Below are 22,531 nucleotides of genomic sequence, written 5' to 3'. Positions count from 1 at the left end.
GAAATGTTTCTGTCCTGGCTGGTTTTGTGAGTCAACGCGACATAATCTAGAGTAACCAGGGAGGAAGGAGCCTCAGTTGAGGAAATGTCTCCATGAGATCCAGCTGTAAGGCATTTCCTCAATTAGTGATCCATGGGGGAGGGCCAAGCCCATGGTGGGTGGTGTCCTCTCTGGGGTAGGCATCCTGGGTTCTTTAAGAAAGCAGCCTGAGCAAGCCATAAAGAGCAAGACAGTAAACAGCACCCCTCCATGGCCTCCCGTCCTGACTTCTTTCAGCAATGAACAGCAATGTGGAAGTGTCAGCTAAATAACTCCTGCCCTCCACGACTTGCTTTTTGGTCATGGTGATTTGTCACAGCAATAAAAACCCTGATTAAGATAGTCTCTTGATTTTTATCAGTCATTTTGCAGTTGTCTTCATATAACCGTAAGCACCTTGTACGGATATTTTTAAAGATTTACTTATTTTATATATGGGAATACATTGTCACTGTCTTTAGAAACATTAGAAGAGGGCATCGGATCCCATTACAGATGGTTGTGAGCCACCATGTGGTTGCTGGGAATTGAACTCAGGACCTCTGGAAGAGCAGCCAGTGCTCTTAACAACCGAGCCATCTTCCCAGCTCCCTTGTATGAATATTTTATGTCTTGATTTCCTTCCTTCCCCCCTTCCTTTCCTCCTTCACTCTTCCTTCCTTCCTTCCTTTACTTTTTCAGTTTTCTCATGTGACCGCAGCTGGCTTTGAACTTGATGTGTTCATCAGCCCAGGCTGGTCTTGAACTCCTGTTCTTGAAACTCGAGCTTTTGGTCTCTCTCTATGTGTACACACACTCACATCCATAACATAGCACTGGCAATGACTTCTCGGTAGCTGGCTATACCGGATGCTACAGATACTGCATTCCTACAGTGATATGAGGCTCTTGAAGCTGACGGTACCAAATGCTGGCACGGATGCAGAGCAACAGGAATGTGCTGCTAGTGAGACTGCAAAATGGTACCGTTACCCTGGAAGAAAGTTTGGCAGTCACCTGGAAAACTAAACATATTCCTCCCGTGTGACATTGCAACTGTACTCCTTGGTATTTACCACACCCCAGAAAGCTGAAGACTCATCCAAATAAAAACCCTGCACACAGATGTTGATAGCAACTTTATTTAGAATTGACAAACGAATTGTGGTACTTTCTGGCCATGGACCGTCGCTCAGTATCAGAATGAGATGAGTTGTGGAGCTATAAATAGACCTGGAGCAACCTTAAAGGCACAAGTGAAAGAAGCCAATCTGAGGAGCTACAGACTGTATAATTCCAACGCCATGACGCAAAGGCTAAGGGAAGAGTGGGCTGACAGAGGGGCGCGGCGCACAGAGGAAAGCACTCCACGCTGTCATGACGGATACACACCCCTGCAGCCTGTTCCAGGCTTACGGCAAGAGAAACTACACCAAGAGAAAGCTCTAACGTGATCTAGAGACCGGTGGTCACGCTGTGCTAAGTCAGGTTTCCAAGTTGTAAACAAGCTAGTATTCTCACTGGCGATGCTGAGAGTGGGGGAGGCTGGGATATGCCGGGCAGAAGACATACAGAAACTCTTAGTGCCTCTTCTCAATTTATGTGTGTTTGTGTGTGTGTATACAACTTTGTGTGTCCGAGCATGTACACGTGTGTACACACGGAAGCCAGAAGTCAATGTGTTCCTACATCACTCTCACCTTAGTTTGCAAGACAGGGTCTCTCAAGGATTTCACCAGTTCGGTGGGGCTAACGGGCCAGTGAGCTCAGGCAACCTCATGCCTGCCTTCTGCTGGGATTACAAGTGCTTGTCACCACATCCTGCATTTTACACAGGTGCTAAGAATCCAAACTCTGATCCTCATTAGTAGGGCAAGCGCTTCACTGACGGGGCCATCTCCCCAGGTTCCTCTCTTAATTTTTTCCTTCTTGCTATACAATGAAAACTACTCCTTGAAAAAGTCTTTTATATATGCATGCCTATATTCCCAGCACTGAGGACGTGGAGCCAACCTGGGCTAGGCAGGAAGACCTGGGGTTGAGGGTAGAGAGAAGCATCCCAAGTCCTCTAAATGAAGAGCCCAAAGGCAGTGATGAGACACGTGGCTCCCCCATCTCTGTCCAACTCTGGAGTTCAATAGGCTACTTTTTCCGTTTCCCCCATCCATAAATAGAAGAAAGAATAGCTGTGTCACAGGGTTGTCCCAGGAATTAAATGAGCTTCTACTTGACGCATTAGCAGGAGTGGTGTGCAGCAGCCCTATGCAACTCTGTGTCTTTCCGCTGACGGCTTCAGAAGCTACTCCTGGGCAGGGACCTATTCACTTCATAATTGCCTCTACCTAGCACAGTGTGTGTGGCATTTGAACCCCCCTAAGTCTGTTGGGTTGATAGTGAGAGCTAGCCTAGACTTTCCTCTCCGCTGGACATTTCTCAACTTTTTGGCTATTAGCAAAATACATCTCAAAGCCCTTCTATTTACATTGTCTAATTTGATCTGCAGCCCAGGTGATGCAGGCAGAAGAGGGCTGTTTGCCCAGGCCCACACTCTGAGACAGACAGAATTACTACAGCTTAGAGAAGTGAAGGGACCTCTATGGGTCACCACTATCGGTGACAGTGATGGAGCCTTTGGCCCCTATCTCCGCAGACTGCAGACCTCTTTCTCTCTGGCTGCTGCCTTTTGCATCAGAGGTCTCTTAAAAAATACAGCCTTGTCCTGCTGGACCTGGTCTATCTGAGAGCACCACCTTCACCCAGTCCCTGCTGGGGATCATGAACTGCAAACTCCCAGATGGCCCCCGAAATCAAATATTTTATTTCCAATGCCTCTATTTTCCCAGAATGAGGAGCATGCTAGGGTCTTCCCCCCCTCCCATAAAGAGGTGAAAGATGACTCTCGGTGTCCAGGAGGAGGGACTTTGGCTAAAAATAGCTGTGGCGTGTGGATTAGCCAGAGTGGTACCCAGGATTGGGGAAGGGAGAGGGACGCTGTGGAGCTGTAGCCAGACTGGTTGCCATAGAAACGAGAGAGGAGCAGGGGAACCTGGGAAGTGGGGATGACACAGATACCAAGTCCTAGTCTGAGCTGCCGTTACATTCAGGAGAAACGGCAGTGTCTGCGGCTCCCACTCTCAGAGGGGACCTAGGGTATTGGGGGAGATGGTGTCAGGGACATGGACTCCAACCCCCAAGGGTCTCTGCTGCTGGCTACTCTCCTCTTCAGGCTCTGTGAGTTGAGTTGTGGGACTTGGGGTTTGGGCCCCTATTTCTAAGCCAAGAGGGGTTTGGGTGGAGCTGGCTCCTGAGGGAGTTTTCACCAGACAGACCTCTTTCCAAAAGATAAGCCCCCCTCTCCCCACCCCCACCCCGTACTGGCCAGCACTCTCTAGAGGTAGGAAGAGCTCGCCAAGAAAATGTGGTGCTGGGATCTTACTGAAAGGGGTCACAGCATGCCTAGGAACTGTGGTCTGAAGAGCTGGAGTTCTTTGGAGGGAAGAGGCAGAAATGAAGATGTTGCTCTTCAGGTGGTGGACACTGCACATCTTCCCTGCCCTGTGAAGACGAGGCCGTTCCTCAGGACGGCAAGAGCTAGGGTGCAGTCAGAAGGCTCTCTGGGCAGTCGGTGTTCAGGGGGTGATCAGACACTGGGAGTCCTTCCCCATTCCTGGGCACAGATGGAGGTCAGATTACCAAAGACCTTAAGAAGGACATCTAGAAGCCCACTGAAGCTAATGTTAGGCTGAAAGAGACCTGGGGTCTTAAGGCACTGAAAACTTACAGATCACTTGCTGAGGACGCCCTGGGCTACAGAGAGGGAAAAGCAAGCCTGCTGTTGGGGGAGGGGAAGATCTTAATCTGCCATTGCCAGAGTGTCCCTGGGCTGTGTCTCTTGACTTCCATGAAAAAAATAAGTGTGTGGGGTCTCCTTAGGATACAAACCATCTTTTCGTGGTTCCTCCTTCTACCTTTATTTAACGTACACACACCCTCCAAAGGTCTGGCTGTGGAACACTTGGCTCCAAAATTTAAAAATTGGAATGTCGGATCTGTGGTTACACATCCACACAGTTTCTCCCTAGGATCTGGTCCAAACATCCAAACCATCTGAGATCTCTGTGTCATATCTCTGCCCCCACAGGGCCTCCTGCCCCCCCCAGCTCTCCTGCCCCACCCCTCACCCCGAATGAGTGATGACAAATCCCAGGAAAGAGAAGGGAAGGTTGATGAGTCTTAAATCCTCGTTCTACAGACTTCTGTTCATATGGTTCGTCTCTCTTAGGGGGCCGTGAGAGCCTAGGGAAGGACCCTGGACATCCCGTCTCTCCGGGAAGATTTTAACACAGAGTGCTTCTCAGGGGGAAGAATTCGAAGCAAAACCAGGTGGGTTTTGCATGGAATCTGGGCTTTGTGTTGAATGTGCACTTCAGGACATATGGCAGATGTGGGTGGGGTTGCTGTAGGGTAGCGACTGCAAAGCAGGAAACTGGGAGGGGGATCAATGTGGGTGTTTGCTGTTTCGATTGGTCTGATTTCTCATCTCGTAGGAAGCATGGGGCTCTAAGAGATACTAGACTATCGTAACTCTGGATGGCCTGGTGCTTCCTTCATCCTGGCTGTGGGCAATCGACGTCACGTGGCCTCCAGTCTCCCATTGCCAACCCTTTTCAGCATGTCTCCTTTGGGAAAGAGCCCCGGGGGGGGGAAATGGGCTGGTGTCAGAGCACCAGTGACCATGGCGGAGTGGTTAGAATTGCCAGTGGGAATCTCCTAATGCTGGGAACATTCAACCTTTGCACGCTGGAGGTTTTCTGCGCAAAGCCTGCATTTCTTTCTCCCTGGTAAGTCGGATGGAGAAAAGGTGTAGCAGGAAGTGGAAAGAGTGAGGCAGGGAGAAAACTGAGGGAAATGGTCTTGGTGTGACTTCAAAACTGTCTTCAGGTGGGTCTTCTGGTAGGAAGCTGAAGAGTTCTGGGGGAAGGGATAATAGCCGGAGAAAGGTTGTGGAAGTCCTCGTGACAGAGGGAGCTTTGTATAGAGAAGGAACTGCCAAGAAGTCCACCTCTTCAGAACCCCAAATGTCTGATCGGGACGCCTGTGAGGTGCTCCATACACCGGCTTGAGGTAGTGACGCTGAGATCTGTGACATCGAGATCTCTAAAGCCCCCTTCTTACTGAACTATGACACCCAGTTTGTGCTCTTTTCCCTGTGTAACCCTTACAACTTTTTCTTAACCTTTGTTTTTATTTTATGTGAGTGGATATCTACCCTCATGTATGATGTCTGTGCATCACCCCGGGAGGCCAGAAGAGGGCGAGAGACTGGAGTTACAGCCGGTTGTGAGCCGCCTTGTGGGTGCTGGGAATCGAAATCAGATCCGCTGGAAGAGCAACCAGTGAGCCTTTTGAGCCATCTCTCCAGCCGCACCCCTCCTCCCAACTTTCTGAGCTTTGTGGGATGTTAGGGTGGTCGTTCCCAATCCACCACTGGGAGGAAACTGAGGCTAAGAGACAGGAAGGGAGAGACGCTCACAGCATTGGCCGGATCCATCAACTCGGCACACCTTTATTAAGACCCCGCAGGATCCCCGCTGCGGCCGCCATGGCGCAGGAGAACGCCGCTTTCTCTCCCGGGTCGGAGGAGCCACCGCGGCGCCGCGGTCGCCAGCGCTACGTGGAGAAGGACGGGCGCTGCAACGTGCAGCAGGGCAACGTCCGCGAGACCTACCGCTACCTGACCGACCTGTTCACCACGCTGGTAGATCTGCAGTGGCGCCTCAGCCTGCTCTTCTTCGTGCTCGCCTACGCGCTCACCTGGCTCTTCTTCGGCGCCATCTGGTGGCTCATCGCCTACGGCCGCGGCGACCTGGAGCACCTGGAGGACACCGCGTGGACACCGTGCGTCAACAACCTCAACGGCTTCGTGGCCGCCTTCCTCTTCTCCATCGAGACAGAAACCACCATCGGCTATGGGCACCGTGTCATCACCGACCAGTGCCCCGAGGGCATCGTGCTGCTGCTGTTGCAAGCCATCCTGGGCTCCATGGTGAACGCTTTCATGGTGGGCTGCATGTTCGTCAAGATCTCGCAGCCCAACAAGCGCGCCGCCACGCTCGTCTTCTCCTCGCACGCCGTGGTGTCTCTGCGCGACGGGCGCCTCTGTCTCATGTTTCGCGTGGGGGACCTGCGATCCTCGCACATCGTCGAGGCCTCCATCCGCGCCAAGCTCATCCGCTCGCGCCAGACGCTCGAGGGCGAGTTCATCCCTCTGCACCAGACCGACCTCAGCGTGGGCTTCGACACGGGGGACGACCGCCTCTTCCTCGTCTCACCTCTCGTCATCAGCCATGAGATCGACGCCGCCAGCCCCTTCTGGGAGGCATCGCGCCGCGCCCTCGAGAGGGACGACTTCGAGATCGTAGTCATTCTCGAGGGCATGGTGGAAGCCACGGGTGCGGGCAGGCTGGAGGATGGGAGCAGGGATACAGGGCAAGGGCAAGAAAAGCAGGCAGGGGGAGTGCGGGGAGATGGACAGAGAGTGGAGCGTAGGGTGACAGGCGGGGGAGGGATGCTGGGGCAGGCCTGATGATGAAAGGGATGGACAGGGTGACTTTGCAGAGTCAAGAACAGCTTGGAAGGGTTCTATGAAAAGCCGCTAGCTTGAGGCCCTGGCCTGACAGGTATGTCACTTTGAACTGCACTTTATATCTCTAAATTCATTTAAGCCCAGCAAAGCTCCCCTGGAGGTTACTTATGACTATGCTTACTTTTCAGAGAATGAGTAGCCCCAAAGAAAGGTCCCATAAATAGCCCGCTGTCACAAGCCAGTAAATAGCACAGCCTGGATTGAACTCAGGGCATTTATCTTCAGTGCTTCCTGGCACGGTGTTGGGATGAAGGTTAAGTGCCTGGTTCTTGAAGCCCAACGGTCCATAGTTCTGGAATTTAAGTCTGCCAAGGAGGCAAACTTAGGGGTAGGAAGGTGATAACTGGTCTCACTTCTGTCCCCGTTACCCCATCCGTCTGGTCTTAACTTCCATTGGTGTTGCCATTTCTAGCCCCCTTCCAGAAGGAACGGTGACGTCAATACCTTCACTCAGGCCTACACTGTCAAGAGCTTGGGAGCAGGTAGGAAAAGACTAGTTAGTATAGGAGCCAAAAACAGGTCCTCTAAGTAAGGTCCAAGCCATCAGGGAGCGTGAGGAAAATGCAGGTGAACCAAGGGGCCACTAGGAGGAGCTGCGGCGCTGCTACGGACAGACTTGCTCCCTGCTGCTAGCCTTTGAAACCCGGCTCCTGCCTCTAGGCAAAACCGCTTCTGCTTCTTGGCCACCTCAGTTCTTCCCACTCCCCACTCCTCCTTCACTCCGATTTTGCTGGTCCTAACCCATCCCCTTCCTGTATTGCTCCTTCTGTCTCTGCAGCGTCCCTTCCTCTGACACTATCTCGGGCAGGTTTCTAATAGGGACTTTCATCTGCCTCCACTTCCCACCCATTCCTACTGCCCCAAGCCCAATCCCTGCTTCTCATGCCTTCTCCCTGCAGAGGCCCTGGTGGCTTCTCCTTCCCGCCTTCACATCTTAATCCATCTTTGCCAAAGAATACCAATGTCCCCAAGACGTCTCAGGGCCAGACTTTCAATGTCAGAGCCCATCTCTGGTTAGCAAACGTTTACTCCTCTGTTTCTGAGATGGATTCTGGTTTGGGGAGATTCTGAGGTAGGAACAAAATGATCTGCCCCGAGAGGAGGGTGCAAAAACCGAACAGAGAAGACAGGACACAGGCTCGGGGCAAGAACTGGGAAGGGCAGTTTAAAGGACAAGGGGGCGGGAGCTTGTTTGATGTTTCTAGAGATAAAGCTGGAAAGGACGGTAGTATTTTGGGATTCAAACTACTTTTGAAAAGCAAGAATAATGAGCCAAAACCCAACATGATGACATTTAAGGGGAATAAATATAAAATTCTACATTTAGGCTTTAAAAAAAATCACTTATGTAAGCTCAGTATGGAAAGGCTCCGGTGGAGAAAGAACTGGGGGTTTTAGTTGGCCACAGGCTTGCTGTAGCAACGTGATGCAGCTTCCAGAGGCGTTTATGTAATGTCATCACGGGCCGCTTCACTAAAGCATCTTGGTAAGAAGCAAGAGATAGTAAGCCTTCTCTTACGCACAGATGAGGCCACAGTTGGAGAAATGTATGGCACTTCAGACCCTGACCTGGGCCTCCGTGATTTCCAATGAGGACAGAAAGCTTTGGGGGAGTCAGAGGAAGTAAGAGACGGTCATGAGGTCATGAGTGTTCAGTCTGAGGAAGAGAAGATGCAAGGGAACCCCGGGCTGTATTTACAGACACTCAGGGGCACAGGTCCCGGGAGACAGATTTCAGTTTGCGTAAGAGATAACCCAGGGGGGTTGGGGATTTAGCTCAGTGGTAGAGCGCTTGCCTATAGGCAAGCGCAAGGCCCTGGGTTCGGCCCCAGCTCTGAAAAAAAGAAAAAAGAAAAAAAAAAAAAGAGATAACCCAGGGCCAGAGAGATGGTTCAGCTTGCCACCACATCTGATAACCTGAGTTGAATTACCAGGTCTCACACTGTGGAGTCAACCGCCTCCCCGAGTTGTCCTCTGACCTCCACACACATACGAATGCATGCTTATAGACTCACATGAATGTAATACACTTTTGTAAGGATCCAGACAATTGTCACCATCACACCGAGGACTGGGCTTCTGGTGCAGTGGCAAGCTTTCAATCCTGGACCGTAATCAGCTCAGCTAGTTGCCCATTGCTTGGGGGCGGGTGGAGGTGTCTCTGTGGGAAACAGCGAGGTTAATTTTAAGGTTAAGCTTCTCGAAGGAGAGTAGGGGGAGCAGGTTGGCAAATGGAGAAGAGGGCTGACCAATGAGAGGTGGGACTTTCGGGGAGAGAAGAGGGTTGTGGGATGACAGACAGGAGCAGGAATCCTTTGGCAGAGATCCCCCTGACTAATGCCTCTTCTCCTCCCCCCAGGAATGACGTGCCAAGCTCGAAGCTCGTACCTGGTAGACGAAGTGTTGTGGGGCCACCGATTCACATCCGTGCTCACCCTGGAGGACGGTTTCTATGAGGTGGACTACGCTAGCTTCCATGAAACCTTTGAGGTGCCCACACCCTCATGCAGTGCTCGGGAACTGGCAGAAGCTGCAGCCCGCCTTGACGCCCATCTCTACTGGTCCATCCCCAGCAGGCTGGATGAGAAGGTGGAGGAAGAAGGGGCTGGGGAGGGGGCAGGCGCAGGAGATGGAGCTGACAAGGAGCAAAATGGCTGCCTGCCACCCCCGGAGAGTGAGTCCAAGGTGTGACTGGTTTTCTACAACCCCCTGTGGCAGACCAGGGGGCCAGACACAGGTCCATGGAGGCTGCAGAATGGAGATGGAAGTAGAGGAGGCAGGCAGTGTCCCAAGGAATGGTTAACGTTGGGAGAGGCCCACTGAGTCCAGGATCCAGTGGGGAAGGCCCAAGGTCCTGGTTTGAGGAAAATAGAGGGTGGGGGTGGAGAGAGATCATATCGGTCTGTCTGTGTTTGACTTTGACATCTGTTCATGGGTGGATGGATAGACAGAAGGATGGGCTTATGGGGGTTGAATGGGAAGGTGGGCAGAAAGAGACAGTCAATGGATAGCTTGGGTGGATTGACAGTTGGTGAACGGCCGGTGCAGCACTCCTTTGTGCAAAATCTACAGGCACCCTTTTCTTCCAGGCATGGGTAGCCTTGAACCAGGGTCCATGGCTTAGGGAGCAGATTGTCAGGTAGACTGCAGTCCCCACTCACCACCCCCCAACTGGCCTCCCTATGTGTGGCATGCCTGCCCAACTAGACAAAGTGGCCACAGAGAAGAAAGCACTGGGTGGAGGTGGGCACAGATGTGGGTGCCCTCCCCACCTTCACTGTCCCATACCGATGGGTCAGAAAGGTGCCAATGGCCTTAATCCTCAGGTTACAGGCAAACAAGCGGTGGAGGTAAACCCGGAGCAGGGGCCCTGGAGAGGGACCTGAGGAGACCCAAGGACAACTATTTTTCGAGAGAGAGGAATGAAACCTTGCAGGTACTGCCGGAGAAGCAAGAAGGCAGAGAGAGATTCCGAAGGAAAAGAAAGGCCATGGGAGGGGTTGGGGATTTAGCTCAGCGGCTTGCCTAGCGAGCGCAAGGCCCTGGGTTCGGTCCCCAGCTCCGGAAAAAAAAAAGGCCATGGGAGAGACTTAATAAGGGGTTTTATGAGGGAACCCAAATCCCTGGGGAAAGTAGTTTATCCTTGGGGCACAGTGGCAGGGGCTCATTCAGAACAGTGACTAAGTGTCAGGTGTGATATTCAAAGACCTGTTCCTAACACTGGAGCACAGCACAGGTGGAGGTCAGAAATACCCACAGCAACTGAAGGACGTGGGGCTCACAATGGGAGCCCACACAAGCGGTTATAGCCACAAGTGAGGGAGGGCATTAGCAACCAGGAAGCTAAGGATTGAGTAAGGCAGGGGGGAATGGTGGGAGCCAGCAGTTACAAAGCTTTACTCAGCGGGATGGGCTTGTTAAAACACAGATTACCGGTCCTGCTCCCAGCATTCTGACTCAATAGGTCTGGGACGGAAACCAAAAATCTGCACGTCTAGCTAGTTCCCAGACCTAGCAGGTTCCCAGATCATGGTGACACTGTCTGTCTGGGCGCTACACTTGGATGAGGCATCTAAGCAGAGGAGAAGCTGGAAGGCGCTGAAAAGAAGCCCAGGACCCTTAAGGAACAGAGAAACAAGAAGGGGAATGTTGGGGAGCGAGGACCCAGGCCCAGGCTTAAAGAGCTTAACTTTGGGTCCAAGAACGGAAACATCACTGATAACTGGCCAGTAGCACCCGAGAAGGCAACAGAGACAGAGAAGGACTCCTGAGGAGGCAGTAGGGAGCTGCAGCTGAATGGGCTTTACCACAAAGGACTGGCTCTCTTATAAGACTCACAAGGCAAGACTGACTGGGTGAGAAAATGGAACCTATATTTACAGTTGTCTGCTGTCTGCCACCTGTCCTCCCAGGACAGGGCACACTGGAGACACTCACATCCCCTCTCCACTGCATCTTGTCTCAGTCACTGGTCTTGTCTCAGTCATCCTGGGATGGTGAGGTGAGAGCAACGGCAAGGCATGGCAAGGGACCTGAGACTGGCCCCCTGGAACCAAGTGTAGCCCAAGTGAACATGTCCTCTGATGGGACTGGTTCGAACCTTGGACCCCTGGCTACACCCATCCCTGCCCTTGAATAAAAGTCTGCTGCTCTGTCCCAGGCTAAGAAGCCGGCATCCAACGGGGCCCTGCGCCTCCCTCCCAGTCCCCATCTCAGCATGGGTCCACTCAGAGAGGACTCAAAGCTGTCTGTTGCCCCTCCCCTTCCGTCCAGCAATGGACCCAGGTTTCAGGGCCAGCTGGGTCACTCTCAGCGATGAGGTCCGTCCCACGTACACATATTGAACCTGAGCACAGGGAGCAAGCAGGGTTTGAATTCGGGGGAAAAACATGGAGTCGAGACAAGAGGGGTGGGGTGTTTGGTACCCACATACAAAACACTGGAATGGAGACATTGAAGCTGCTCCTGGAAGTCACCGAGATGCCGCCACCACTCAGGGCCCCACTGTCCAGGGCACAGACAGGAGACCTGTTTTCTAACACCAATGCCGAGGTTCACTGGTTACTTCTAGGACTCTCAGCAAGACATATTCTCTGGGCCTCCGTCCCTTATCTGTAAACAACAACAAAAAAATGATACATTTATGTGGCAAACCCAGTAACGCTCAATAAACGTTCAACCACTGAATGAAGAGGGCAGACCGGATGCTGCTGGAAATGCAGGACAGCCGAGACTTAGGGCCGGAGAACCCATTAGGCGGGGAGCTGCAGCCAGTAGACAAGTCCTGGCATCAGATGTAGGCAGATGCAGCAGCTCTGTGTACACAGAGGACACAGGCCCTCCCCACGCTGCCATGTTCTGAGGCTCCCATTCGGCTGCTGTCAGAGAATAATTAAGGTCAGGAGGAAAAAGACTGAGGCCCCAGGGCCTGGTGGGAGGAGTCTGGTCCAAGACTAGTTCAACCAGGAGAAGGAGACCAGAGAAGGGTGCGCCCCAGTCTGGGGAGCTCAGGAAGCCTTGTCCCTGGAAGCTCTGTAAAACAGGCAAAGCTCAGCTGGAGCTCACCCCCTCTTCCTATGTTCCCCTCACCAAATAGAAGCCCCATTAGGAGGCTCTGCACAGACATTTGGGGCAACAGATGGGACCCAGGCATCCCCCTCCTACAGTTGGTGGGTAACAAGGCCCACGGAGGACAGATGGTGTTTATGGTGGGAAGAGAGGCCTGGGTTGTCCGCCTTACCACCACCCCACTCCACCCCACCCCCATCCCCCCAGGCTGCCTCTTACAGCTTCATGGCGCAAGAAGACACAACAGGCCCTGAGTTTTATAAAACCAGTTTATTCACATTTTAGAAAAACTAGTTTGAGGGCAGGAACTGGCCTTCCTACAACATGAGTGTGAAACTAAGAACCAGGAAACTTGACGGAAGGTGGGAAGAGGGGAGCCATGTCTCCCGCTCCCAGGTGGCGACAGACAGACCGGTCAAATAAATTAAAGGAGGGCTGGACGGAGGGAGAGGGTATCCAGGCAACCAGAGGAGGGGTGGCACTGACTGGAAGACAGTTGACACCTGCAAGAACTGGAGAGAGCATGTGGAGTAGCCTGAGGAAGGGGGCTCCTTTTGACCCCCTCACCCTGCTACGTGATCCTGCAGGACTGTGCTGGCTGCTTCTCTGCCAGAGGGAGCCCAGGAACAGCTCAGCACAGGAAGCCTGAGGAAGACCGGGCTTGGGGGTTCCTTTCCCTCACCTGGGGTGCTACAGATCACCGCTTCCTCAGCCTCTTCATAAAACAGCAGGTGATGGTAGCGAGGATGCTGGCTCCCGTAACTAGGGCGACTCCTGTACCCACCAACAAGGGCACAAACAGGGTATCCAGAGCTGGCGGGAAAGAAGGCAGGCTCTGCTCAGAGTGTGTCATGGTCCTCCACCTGCTGTCACTCGGGTCCCTCCCCGAGGGAGGGCTGAGCGTCATCCCTGCCAACCCACAACCTCCCATCTCAGACTCAGCCAGCTCGGGGACGGGGACGCAAAGGGATGTGGGAAAAGGACAGCAAGGGAAGACAGGAAGATGGAAAGGGGACAAGCAGGGCAGGGGCAGGTGGGTAGAGGGTGGTAGTCACTCACCATGCGTGTAGGGGTAGACCGTGACGGGCCCGGAGCGCGCACTGCCTGCCTGGTACCAGCTATAGTCAGCGTGCTGCACCCAGGCGCTGGGCGCACAGTGGTATATGCCTTCGTCCTCGGGCCCCAAGCTGTGCAGTCTCAGCCGATGACTTCTGGGTCCCACCAGCTCCACACTGACAGGACTCCCTCCAGGCCGGACTCCCAGCTCTGCCACACCGTCCTGACCCACTCCACCCACAAGCTGAGCAGGACCAGAGCTCAGTTCGCCCTCCTCTGGTCTCTCCACCCACCAGCTGGCTGCTAGTCGCAGCCCCGGGGGGCCGCCCCGCACAGAGATGTTACACAGCAGGGAGGCGGTCTCTCCCCGGTACACAGTGCCCCCTGCTAGCCACGCCACGGCCTCTAGCACCACGCCTGTAGAGCAAAGAACACGGGGGTTACAGGGTGAAGGCTCAGGGGCTAAGGGGTTAGGAAATAAATTCTATACGCTCTGAACCTTGTCAAGGGCTCAACGTCCTCTCACCTTCTTCTCTCACATGCACCGGGAGAGGCCGGGAACGAGCACTGGCTGCTTCACGAAGCCGGGTCCCAGAGCCTCGAACGTAGGCTTTGGCGAGGCAGCGGTAGGTGCCCGCGTCAGCGGGCCTGGCAGCCTCCAGCCGTAGTCGGTAGGTTCTGGATGCTACTTTCTCCATGGCAATGTGCCTGTCTTCATAGCCAGGGCCCAGGCTGCCTATACCTTCTGTGTCCAGCTGGGCCACCAGGCGTCCAGGCCCTGGAGCCCCTGCAGGGGCCATCTCCCAGCCCACAGAGTATGCAGCATGACGGCCTGCTGGGGGCAATGCCCCCGACACATTACACAGCAGTTCCAAGGGTTCCCCTGGGCCAATCCGCCGTTCACCAGGTCCCACTGTCACTGCTAGCTGGCTGGCTGAAACACAGCAGGAGATGGGAGGCATCACAGGGACGCCCGGGGCCTCACCTGTAATTCCTCTTTGCAGAAATTTAGAGGCCTCTTATATGTCCCTCACCCCAGGACCTGAATTTTACCCTTCCACTGTAGCCCTTGTGCCTCCACATCCAATTTTTGAGCAGAGAAAACACAAATAGAGAATAAAGAGTGTCTACAAGACTGCTCGTTCTCTGGAAGAGGAACTCTGTGGTCAGTTGATGGCCATGTTACACCCTCTGATACCGGCTGAGATATCCACTCAGTTAGATATGTGATACTCACACAGTGTCTGCACATCCACATGAGCCAGGACTGCCCTCTTCTCTGCGACCTGAACCCAGGAGCCATCAGGATCTTGAATCCACTCAGCGGCAGTGCAGTGGTAGGTGCCGGAGTCTCCAGCCTGGGCACCCCCAACCACCATGCGGTACCGATCAGTCCCTTCCTTGCTCAGCCGAAGCTCCCCGGCAACCAGCCTCTCAGCATAGGGAGCTCCGGCCTCCACAGCCATGTCAGAGCGCAGTCCCACTACTTCCTGTAGGGTGGCTCGCCCCACTGGCGCCTCAGGAATGGCTCTCCCAAAAGACACCGACAGGTGTGTGTGTTTCTTCGTTTTGGTCTGAGCCAGGCAGCCCAGCGCCAGCTCTTGCCCCTCATGTACTGTGAGGCGTGACGGGGAGGTTGCCACCTGGCGTCCTCGGGGCCCTGGAGGGGCAGCAGATACCTGCAGCTCATCTGGAAGAACTGGAGAGAAAGGCTTTAGTGAGAGCGGGCTGGGAGGCAGCATCCCTCCTGTTTCCTGTGTATCTCCTACGTGGCTACATACTCTGTAGGCTCACGGAGGGCAAGCACTGTATGCGGTATCTTTCCTCTCTAACTCAGAGATGCCAAGCTTGGTCTGAGCACATTAGGGTGTTCAATAAATGCTTGCTGAATGTCACAGAACAAGCCTACTGACACCCACTCTGATGTCTGAGGCTGACCCATTTTAAACACTCAGAAAAGTAATTCTGTCTTCCCTCTCTAAAGATAAAAGAGGCCAGACTTGATGGTGCCAGCCTATAATCCCAGCTACCCAAAAAGCTAAGGCTTAGAAGGATAAAGTTCAAGGCCCATCTGGGCTACAGAACAAGTTCAGCGCAGGTCTGGTCAACTTAGAAAGTTTCTGCTTTGGGGGCTGGAGAGATGGCTCAGTGGTTAAGAGCACTGACTGCTCTTCCAGAGGCCCTGAGATCAATTCCTAGGACTCACATGGTGGTTCACAACCACCTGTAATGGGGTCTGATGCCCTCTTCTGGTGTGTCTGAAGACAGCAACAATGTACTCACATATATAAAACAAAAAAAATTTTTTTTTCTAAAAAGAGAAAGTTTCTGCTTCATCCCATCCCCCACCAAAAGAAAGAAACTGATGGGAAGATGGGCTTGATGGCACTGGAGCTGACACAAGACTGCCTGGGCTACACAGAGAATTGTGGGAGTACTGCCACGAGTTCCGGGCCAACCTAGGCTAGTGAGTTGTAAGCCAGCCTGGGCTACAAGAGTGAGCCCTCAAAAAGCAACACAGAGAATGTAGCTTAGAAGAGTGTTTCCCTGGTATGCTTCACGCTGTGGCAGGTTCAATCTCCGGTACTGAGAAGATGGGGGAGGGGAGAGAAGAGGAGAAGGAAGAGGAAGCAAGAGGAGGAGGAAGAAAGACCAGATCTGAGCGTTCTGGCTTACGCCGATAACCCCAGTACTTGAGAGGCTCTCTCACCACCCAGCTCAGAGCCCAGTACCTCTCAGCTCCACCTTGGCACTGTAGTTGCCCAGGTACTGAGTATCCGTAGAGGGGGTGTAGCACTCATAAAAGCCAGAGTCCTGGGCCTGCAGGCGAGCAATCTTGAGCACCACGGAGTCCCCCTTCAGGCGCTGCACCTGCAGGTCACCAGATGCCACTCGAGGCCCAAAGACAGCATAGGAGAACTGGCTGTCCTTGGTGCTGATGATGCCTAGTGACGTAGCTGGGGCCTCGGGTCTGTACATGAACCACTCGAAGTCTTGCTGGGAAGGGCCCTCATAGTCACTCACATTGCAGGAGATAGAGACAGCGGTGCCAGCCACACGGTAAAGAGGCCCCTTGGGGACGTGCACCTGCCGGGCGTAGCACCTGGCTCCTGCGGGGGAGGGGGCGGGGGGAAAGGCAGAGAGATTTGGAATCTTTTCAGAAAGAACGGGTCCCCACTCACTGGCCAGTATCATCAGCACCATTCTTGACTGCTGACCTAGGGAAGGTCAGAACGTAGCTGGGCCTAAGACACAGATGGGAACTTGGAAGAGCTGCTGGGGCACAAGACACCAGCATCTCAGCATAGGACATAGGTTCAGATCCACCGGAACAGAGGAAAACTCTCTCTCTAGCTAACTAGAGGCAGAGCACCTGTGTGAACAAGAGAGTCCGTTTGGAGTCTGGGGTATAGACGGCCCAGTAAGTAAAATGCTTTTGGGCAACCATCAGGACCTGAGTTCAATTCCCTGCAACTATGTAAAAGTTCAGCATGGTGACTGGGGAGTGACCTGACGGCCTGGGTTTGATCCCCAGAATATACAAGGGAAGGAAAGAACTGAATCCTGAAAGTTGTCCTCTGATCTACACGCACGCACGCACGCACGCACGCACGCACGCACGCACGCACGCAGTAACAAATGATAATAAAAAATGCAGTGGACGGTGCAATGGCCCCTGATTGACCTCTGACTTTTACCCAGACACCCATACACACACACTTGCACCGTGCATACCTGTGAACCCTCATACGCACGCCATTAGAAATAAGAAATAATAGACTGACTCCTGACTCACCAGTTCTTGGCTGGATCTTTATCGCTGGGGCCCCATGCATGTCTAGGGGCTCAGATAGAACTTCTAGCTAAGGGATTCTGAGGCTTTTGCTGGATGGGGTGCTGACAAAATCCTACAGAAAGGCTGCCTGGCTTAGCTCTGTCACCTGCGCTAGACAATGGAGCCAGTGGCTCAGGCTGGCTGGGGTACTGCACTGGACCGGGCACCATGCTGGACAGGGCACGGGCCTGGCCAGTCCTCACCACACAATACCCTCCCCACTACAGCTGTGCCATGAGCTCACTGCTTCTTCCAGCCCACAGGGCTACACAAGCAGCTGTGGCTTCTAGGGCAAGAACCAGGCTCTGCCCAGGCCTGGAGCAAAAGATCCCTTCCCCCGCACCCCAGAGTCTGTCAACCTTCTGGCTAACCCAGATGATGCACTACACACAGCTCTCAAACAAAAGCTTTCATTTACATACGATTTGCCTGTAGTGTGCAGCGCTTACGTAAGCCTCCTTTCTATAAGGAGACCCTAAACACCTGCTGCCCCTTCCCCTCTCTCTCTCCCTCCCTCCCTCTACCCATTCTACCACCACCCTTGTCCCAACAGACAGCTGGATCCAAAACCTTAGAGAGTTTAGCTCCTTTCTCCTCTCCACCGTTCCATAGCTGTGTCTAGGTAAGACCACACAACCCTAGAATGCAAGGAGGGCTGTCAATCATTTCACAGAGGAGGGAAATAAACTCTCCCAGAGAGCACCTCTAGGGAGCACTGTGACTAGGTTCTAAACCCAGATGTGAGTCTAGAGCTCTCTCCTTGCTCTCCTAGCCAACACAGAAGAACTGGCGGGTGGGGAGGATCATCTCTCTTCTAGATGAGAAAAGTAAAGTGAAATGTGACACTCTGACCAAGTCCCTGACCTCTCTGGAGGGCCTCTACACACCCCTGAAGAGGGACAAAACCAAGAAGGAGGCGAGGAGATGCTTCCAAGGAGAGTCCTGTAATTTCCAGGATTCCGGAGGGGAGGGGAGTCCACAGCTTGCCGGGAACCACCCAGGAGCCTGAGAGCCTGCTCTCCAGTTCTTGCTCCTTTTCTTCCTCTGGCTACGTCACTCAGAGAACACATGACCACCGCTTGAGGCACAGCTGGAGTCAGAAAGCCAACATGGGACCAATCCTTTCCCCTCCTGGGTCTCAGTTTCTCTTTTAGAAGTAAGAGCTTTCAGTTCTGACACTGAACCCGTGTGCGTGTGACTCAGGCACCCAATTTCATAATCAGGATGACGATGGTAAAGACAGCCAAGATGACACCGTCCTGGCTGCCCATGGGTAGACTCTGCTGAGAAGGTCCCCTCCCACCTTCCTGGTTCCACACATGCTGATGCTTGTCGATCCCCACGTGAAAGTTGTCTCCACAGCCTCAGGAAGTAGGTGGCCTCAAGGTTCTCTCTTGTCAGGTCACCTCCTTTCTAACAGTCAGAGGTCTGCTCTGAAGTCAGATCTGAGTTCAAATCCCCCCCCCCCACTGGAACTCTCTCTGGAACGTAATACTTCACGTCCCTCGCCTGTGAAGTGAATGCCAGTGCTGAATGCAGTGGCCTAAGATGCCATTCAGCTCCTCTTCCACCCCCGTGCAGCATTCACTCCTCCCAACCTCCCCTGGGCCCATCCCTGCTCCATGAAGCCCACTGGGGGAAAGCAATCGCTAGGCAACCAAGCCCCACAGATCCTTCATCTCCCTACATCACTCGGCCTCCTGTTTTGTTTCCAAAGGAGAGTTTTCAACTTGGTCCCAGAAGGACCAGCAGCAAGGAACCATTCTGTGTGGCACCGTGCAGTTCTGGCATAAACCAGGGAAGGCAGTCGGGGTGCCCCACAGGCTTCTGCCTTGACTATAACACTTTAGATTCCTCCCTATGTGCATATCACACACACACACACACACACACACACACACACACACACACACACACACACACAGCAGCCACGATACAAGGTTGGCCCAGAACACACACCACCATAAACACCCACCAGGACAGACACTGGGTGTTTAGAGATCCCAGGTTCAGTTTCCACGGAACCTGGTATCTCCTGAGGCGGGGATGTTGGGACCAACTGAGTCTGACAACCAGCCAAATATCGGAGAGAAATAGAAGGGCAAAGAGGGAACTGGCCCAGGGTGGAGACCTGTGAGGGAGGAAGCCTCAGATGGTGAGGTGTTATGTTAGGAGGTGGGGGTGTAGGGGAGACTTTCTTCAAAGATCATGGTCAGAATCAGACCCTGGGCCTCTAGCCAACACTGGGCAATTATGAAGACCGCCAGGCACTGCCCACGCAGAGCAAACACCCAAAGCCAGGCCTGGAGCAGAGAGTGGGGCAGAAGGTTGTCACGGTATTTGGGCGCAAGGACCCCAGGCGCTGGGTGTAACAGATGAGAGAAGAGGCGCCTGCCTCGGAGCTCTATGGTATCTCAGGGGATACCTTAGTAAGTCACCAATATGCTCAACTAGGAGCCTAAAGCGAGGGCACCATCACCCTCTCCATAACTGATTGGGCAGGCAGGCGCAAAAGGAAGCGAGATGCCGAGCCCAGAGACAGTGGAGACACGTCTGATGAAGCAGTAGGGGTGCAACCAGCTTCGAAATGCTAGGAAGGTGAGCTGGTTGGCTGCACGGTGTCAGGCACCTACCCGGCCGGACAGGGACGCGGCGACCACCCCGCTTACCAAGTATTAGCAGCAGCAGCAGCAGCGAACTCAGCGGCGTGGGGCTAGGGACGCCCATTCTGCGTAGGTGATTCTGGGGAGATTCCTGGGGGCGGTATGAGCTCTGGGGGGCCAGGACCGCGGGGGGCGCATGCCCGGGTGGGGTGGGGGGGGACAAAAAGCGGAGCAGTGAAGCGTGGGTGCGCAAAGCCCAGCCGAGCGGGAGCCGCCAACTCCCCGCCCTCCTTCCTTCTTCCCCTCCTCCCGCCGCTCTTCCCGCCCTCCGCAGCTCCGGAGACCAGTCCCGGCCGCGCCCCGCTGCCCGGCCCTGCCCCCGCCTCGCCCCGCCCCGGGCTGTCGCCTAGGCTAGACTTCGACCCTGATGGTGACTCCGCCTCTGGCCGCAGGCTGGGCGAACTGGCACCTGGGCTCCTCTACCCCCACCCACCCTAGCTCAGAGGGCACCCCGCCCTGCACCTGCCAGCCTCTCCGGGAGAATGGGATGCTTGCAGGGCCTCTGGGGATGGATGATGGAGTGACTGTGGTTACGCACTCAGAATTCAGTTGGATGATGTGGGCAACTGAGCCCTGGCAGCAAACCTAGCTGATTTATGTGGTCATGGCCTGACCCCAGATTTCCTGGACGTGAAGCGGACCCAAAGGGGCTTCAGGGTCCTGGAAGATCACTGGAAATCTGTTCTAATACCCGGTCAGAATGCAAAGCGAAAGGGAAGTGGGCTAGCCGTCCAGACTTCCTAGCGGGAAGATTCTTGTTCAGCTTAACCCCTTCAACCTCACTTTTCCCCCCCATCACTTACGGAACAGAGACTGTAAACACTCAAGTAGTTACGGCGACTATTAACTGAGATCCTGCACAGACGTTTGTTGCACACGGTAACTATGGGGGTGTTTTGTTTTTGCATTAAACTGCTTTCTACCAATTGGATTCTCCAATGAGAAGAGATGAACACACCTCTGCTGGGAGGGAGGAGCTAGCCTGGAGGTAGGAAAAAGGAAGAGAAGCCTCTACCCAATGCTGTGTCTCCAACTGTGAAAAAGGCGGAGATTAGGGTGGGGCCAGAATGGGGAGAAGGGACGGCTCAACGGGCAAAACCAAGGCTGGGGAAGTGGCCTAGAACATGCCTAGGTCTTTCACCTCCATACCCTACTTGTCCCCCTCATCCCTGTTCCTCACTTACAACTCCCTATTGAGAAAATTGAGACACAGACAAAAAATGTGATTCAGGCCAGCACTGACTTACTATTTTTAGGGAAGTATTCGTGGGCCTGCCAGTGGAAGCCACATTCAGCAACCACAGACAATCTATGAGGAAGTCAGAACTTCAACCCTGGTGACCCAAGACTGCACAGCAAGAGGCTAAGGGACCTGCTGCCTGTCATCTGGATATATCCCAGCCTGGTTTCTTCACACTTATTTCTCTAGAAGCCATGTTGAGTTATGTGAGAAGTACAAGCTACAGGGAGACTTCGGGAGAAAGCCTTCTCTGTTTAGCTGGAAGTTGAGTGGATTGAATGCCTTTCTAATACTGGTTTGAAAGTCAATCTATATCATCATCATCATCATCATCATCATCATCATCATAGCAGCCATTTATGGGATAATTACACAATAACACCACCTGTAGATATCCTTTCTAAACTTTACAGTTTATTTTACAAGACAAAGTCATTTAACACAAGAGAGACCTGAACTTTTAAAACAGTTACGTGTCTTGCCCAAGGCCACACAGACTTTAAGGTTACTTTAAAGCCCAGGACTGGTGTGCACACCTTTAACCCTAGCGCTCAGGAGGCAGGGGCAGGAAAGGGGCGGGGCAGGGACAGGGACAGAGGCAGATGGATCTCTATGACTTCCAGGCCAGCCAAGGCTATGTAGTGAGATCCTGTCTCAAAACAAACAAAAAGGCAAAACAAAGCAAATCCACAAAACCTCAGGCCTGACGGTTCTCATATTTTCTTGTACCCCATTGTTCACTCTGTTCAGGGCGAAAACGCATTCCTGTAGTGGATACTGAGTGGGTCAGGCCTTGTGCTGGATTTTAGTAGTGCCCTAGTCAGCAAGGCTTTCAAGGTCCCTACTCTCAGTGATATCCTGCGTTTGCTGAATGAACAAGTAACAGTCAGTACTCGGTATAAGCATTATGGGATGGAGTGGGAGGAGCACTCTTCCAGGAGCTTACCTTGTAGCTTGGGATAAAAGGACTCCCAGGCCAGTACACAGGGGCTGGGCTAGAATACTTACACACCCCTCCCAAAACTGTGCAGTCCCGCAGTGGCCAGCAGAGGGAGCGCAAAGTCCAGGACTGAGTCACTCCTAAGAAGCTTATGTAATTGGGAAGGTTGGGGGAGGGGAGTAAACGCCAGGCACGAGGCACACCGCACGCAGGCACATGGCCCCACTGAAACCAAGGGGCTTCACCCAGAAGGGTGTTGCGCACACACCCAGCAGGGCATTGCTCGAGCACACGCACTTGTAGCAAAGCAGAAGCCAGATCAATGTCAAAGACTGGAGGGCATCGCGGTACTCATGCATCCTCCCATAAGGAAACACAGTATGGTGTCCTGGGGTGGGGTGAACCAAAAAGGAAGAGAGCTTTCCCGACAGTCTCAAGGTTAGACTAAAGCATGGATAGAGAGGAAGCCTGAGGCTGTGGAGACATGGACACTGTAGTAACCATTGGGTATCACTGCACCATCACACCAGATTCCCACGCACATTTCCACGTACCGCCACACGTG

General features: G+C 53.5%; 2 protein-coding genes and 1 long non-coding RNA gene across 7 annotated transcripts in view; 1 reads left to right on the top strand and 2 right to left on the bottom strand.

The window, feature by feature from the left end:
* The first annotated feature begins 3,135 nt into the window (after positions 1 to 3,135).
* Kcnj9 (potassium inwardly-rectifying channel, subfamily J, member 9) lies at positions 3,136 to 10,238 on the top strand. The gene is made up of 4 exons (NM_053834.2): positions 3,136 to 3,249; positions 4,301 to 4,401; positions 5,593 to 6,470; positions 9,024 to 10,238. The coding sequence occupies exons 3-4, from the start codon at positions 5,621 to 5,623 to the stop codon at positions 9,353 to 9,355; spliced, it is 1,182 nt and encodes a 393-aa protein (NP_446286.1). The 5' UTR covers positions 3,136 to 3,249; positions 4,301 to 4,401; positions 5,593 to 5,620; the 3' UTR covers positions 9,356 to 10,238.
* LOC134481592 (uncharacterized) lies at positions 7,787 to 9,192 on the bottom strand. Its single transcript, XR_010057289.1, has 3 exons — positions 9,053 to 9,192; positions 8,680 to 8,825; positions 7,787 to 8,498 (listed from the first exon to the last, which is right to left on the bottom strand). It is a non-coding gene; the product is annotated as an uncharacterized LOC134481592 (long non-coding RNA).
* The window catches only part of Igsf8 (immunoglobulin superfamily, member 8), a 32,004-nt gene continuing 18,883 nt past the window's right edge, over positions 9,411 to 22,531 (bottom strand). Inside the window, exons 1-8 of one of the 5 annotated variants that reach the window (XM_017598830.3) lie at positions 20,590 to 20,710; positions 19,793 to 19,895; positions 16,021 to 16,398; positions 14,526 to 14,987; positions 13,815 to 14,222; positions 13,292 to 13,705; positions 12,915 to 13,045; positions 9,411 to 11,776 (exon numbers count right to left, since the gene is read on the bottom strand). In XM_017598830.3, the coding sequence (XP_017454319.2) occupies positions 12,930 to 13,045; positions 13,292 to 13,705; positions 13,815 to 14,222; positions 14,526 to 14,987; positions 16,021 to 16,398; positions 19,793 to 19,895; positions 20,590 to 20,694 (1,986 nt within the window). In that variant the 5' untranslated portion in view covers positions 20,695 to 20,710 and the 3' untranslated portion in view covers positions 9,411 to 11,776; positions 12,915 to 12,929. Of the gene's footprint in view, positions 11,777 to 12,487; positions 12,745 to 12,914; positions 13,046 to 13,291; positions 13,706 to 13,814; positions 14,223 to 14,525; positions 14,988 to 16,020; positions 16,399 to 19,792; positions 20,087 to 20,589; positions 20,711 to 22,531 lie in introns of those variants that run through there. The other 4 variants (NM_001014787.2, XM_006250289.5, XM_039090796.2 and 1 more) reach the window with 4 other exon arrangements.

This window comes from Rattus norvegicus, chromosome 13 (genome assembly GCF_036323735.1).
Source record: "Rattus norvegicus strain BN/NHsdMcwi chromosome 13, GRCr8, whole genome shotgun sequence".
NCBI lineage: Eukaryota > Metazoa > Chordata > Mammalia > Rodentia > Muridae > Rattus > Rattus norvegicus.
Note: the sequence above shows the minus strand (reverse complement) of the source record. Positions and strands in the feature narration are given on the sequence as shown.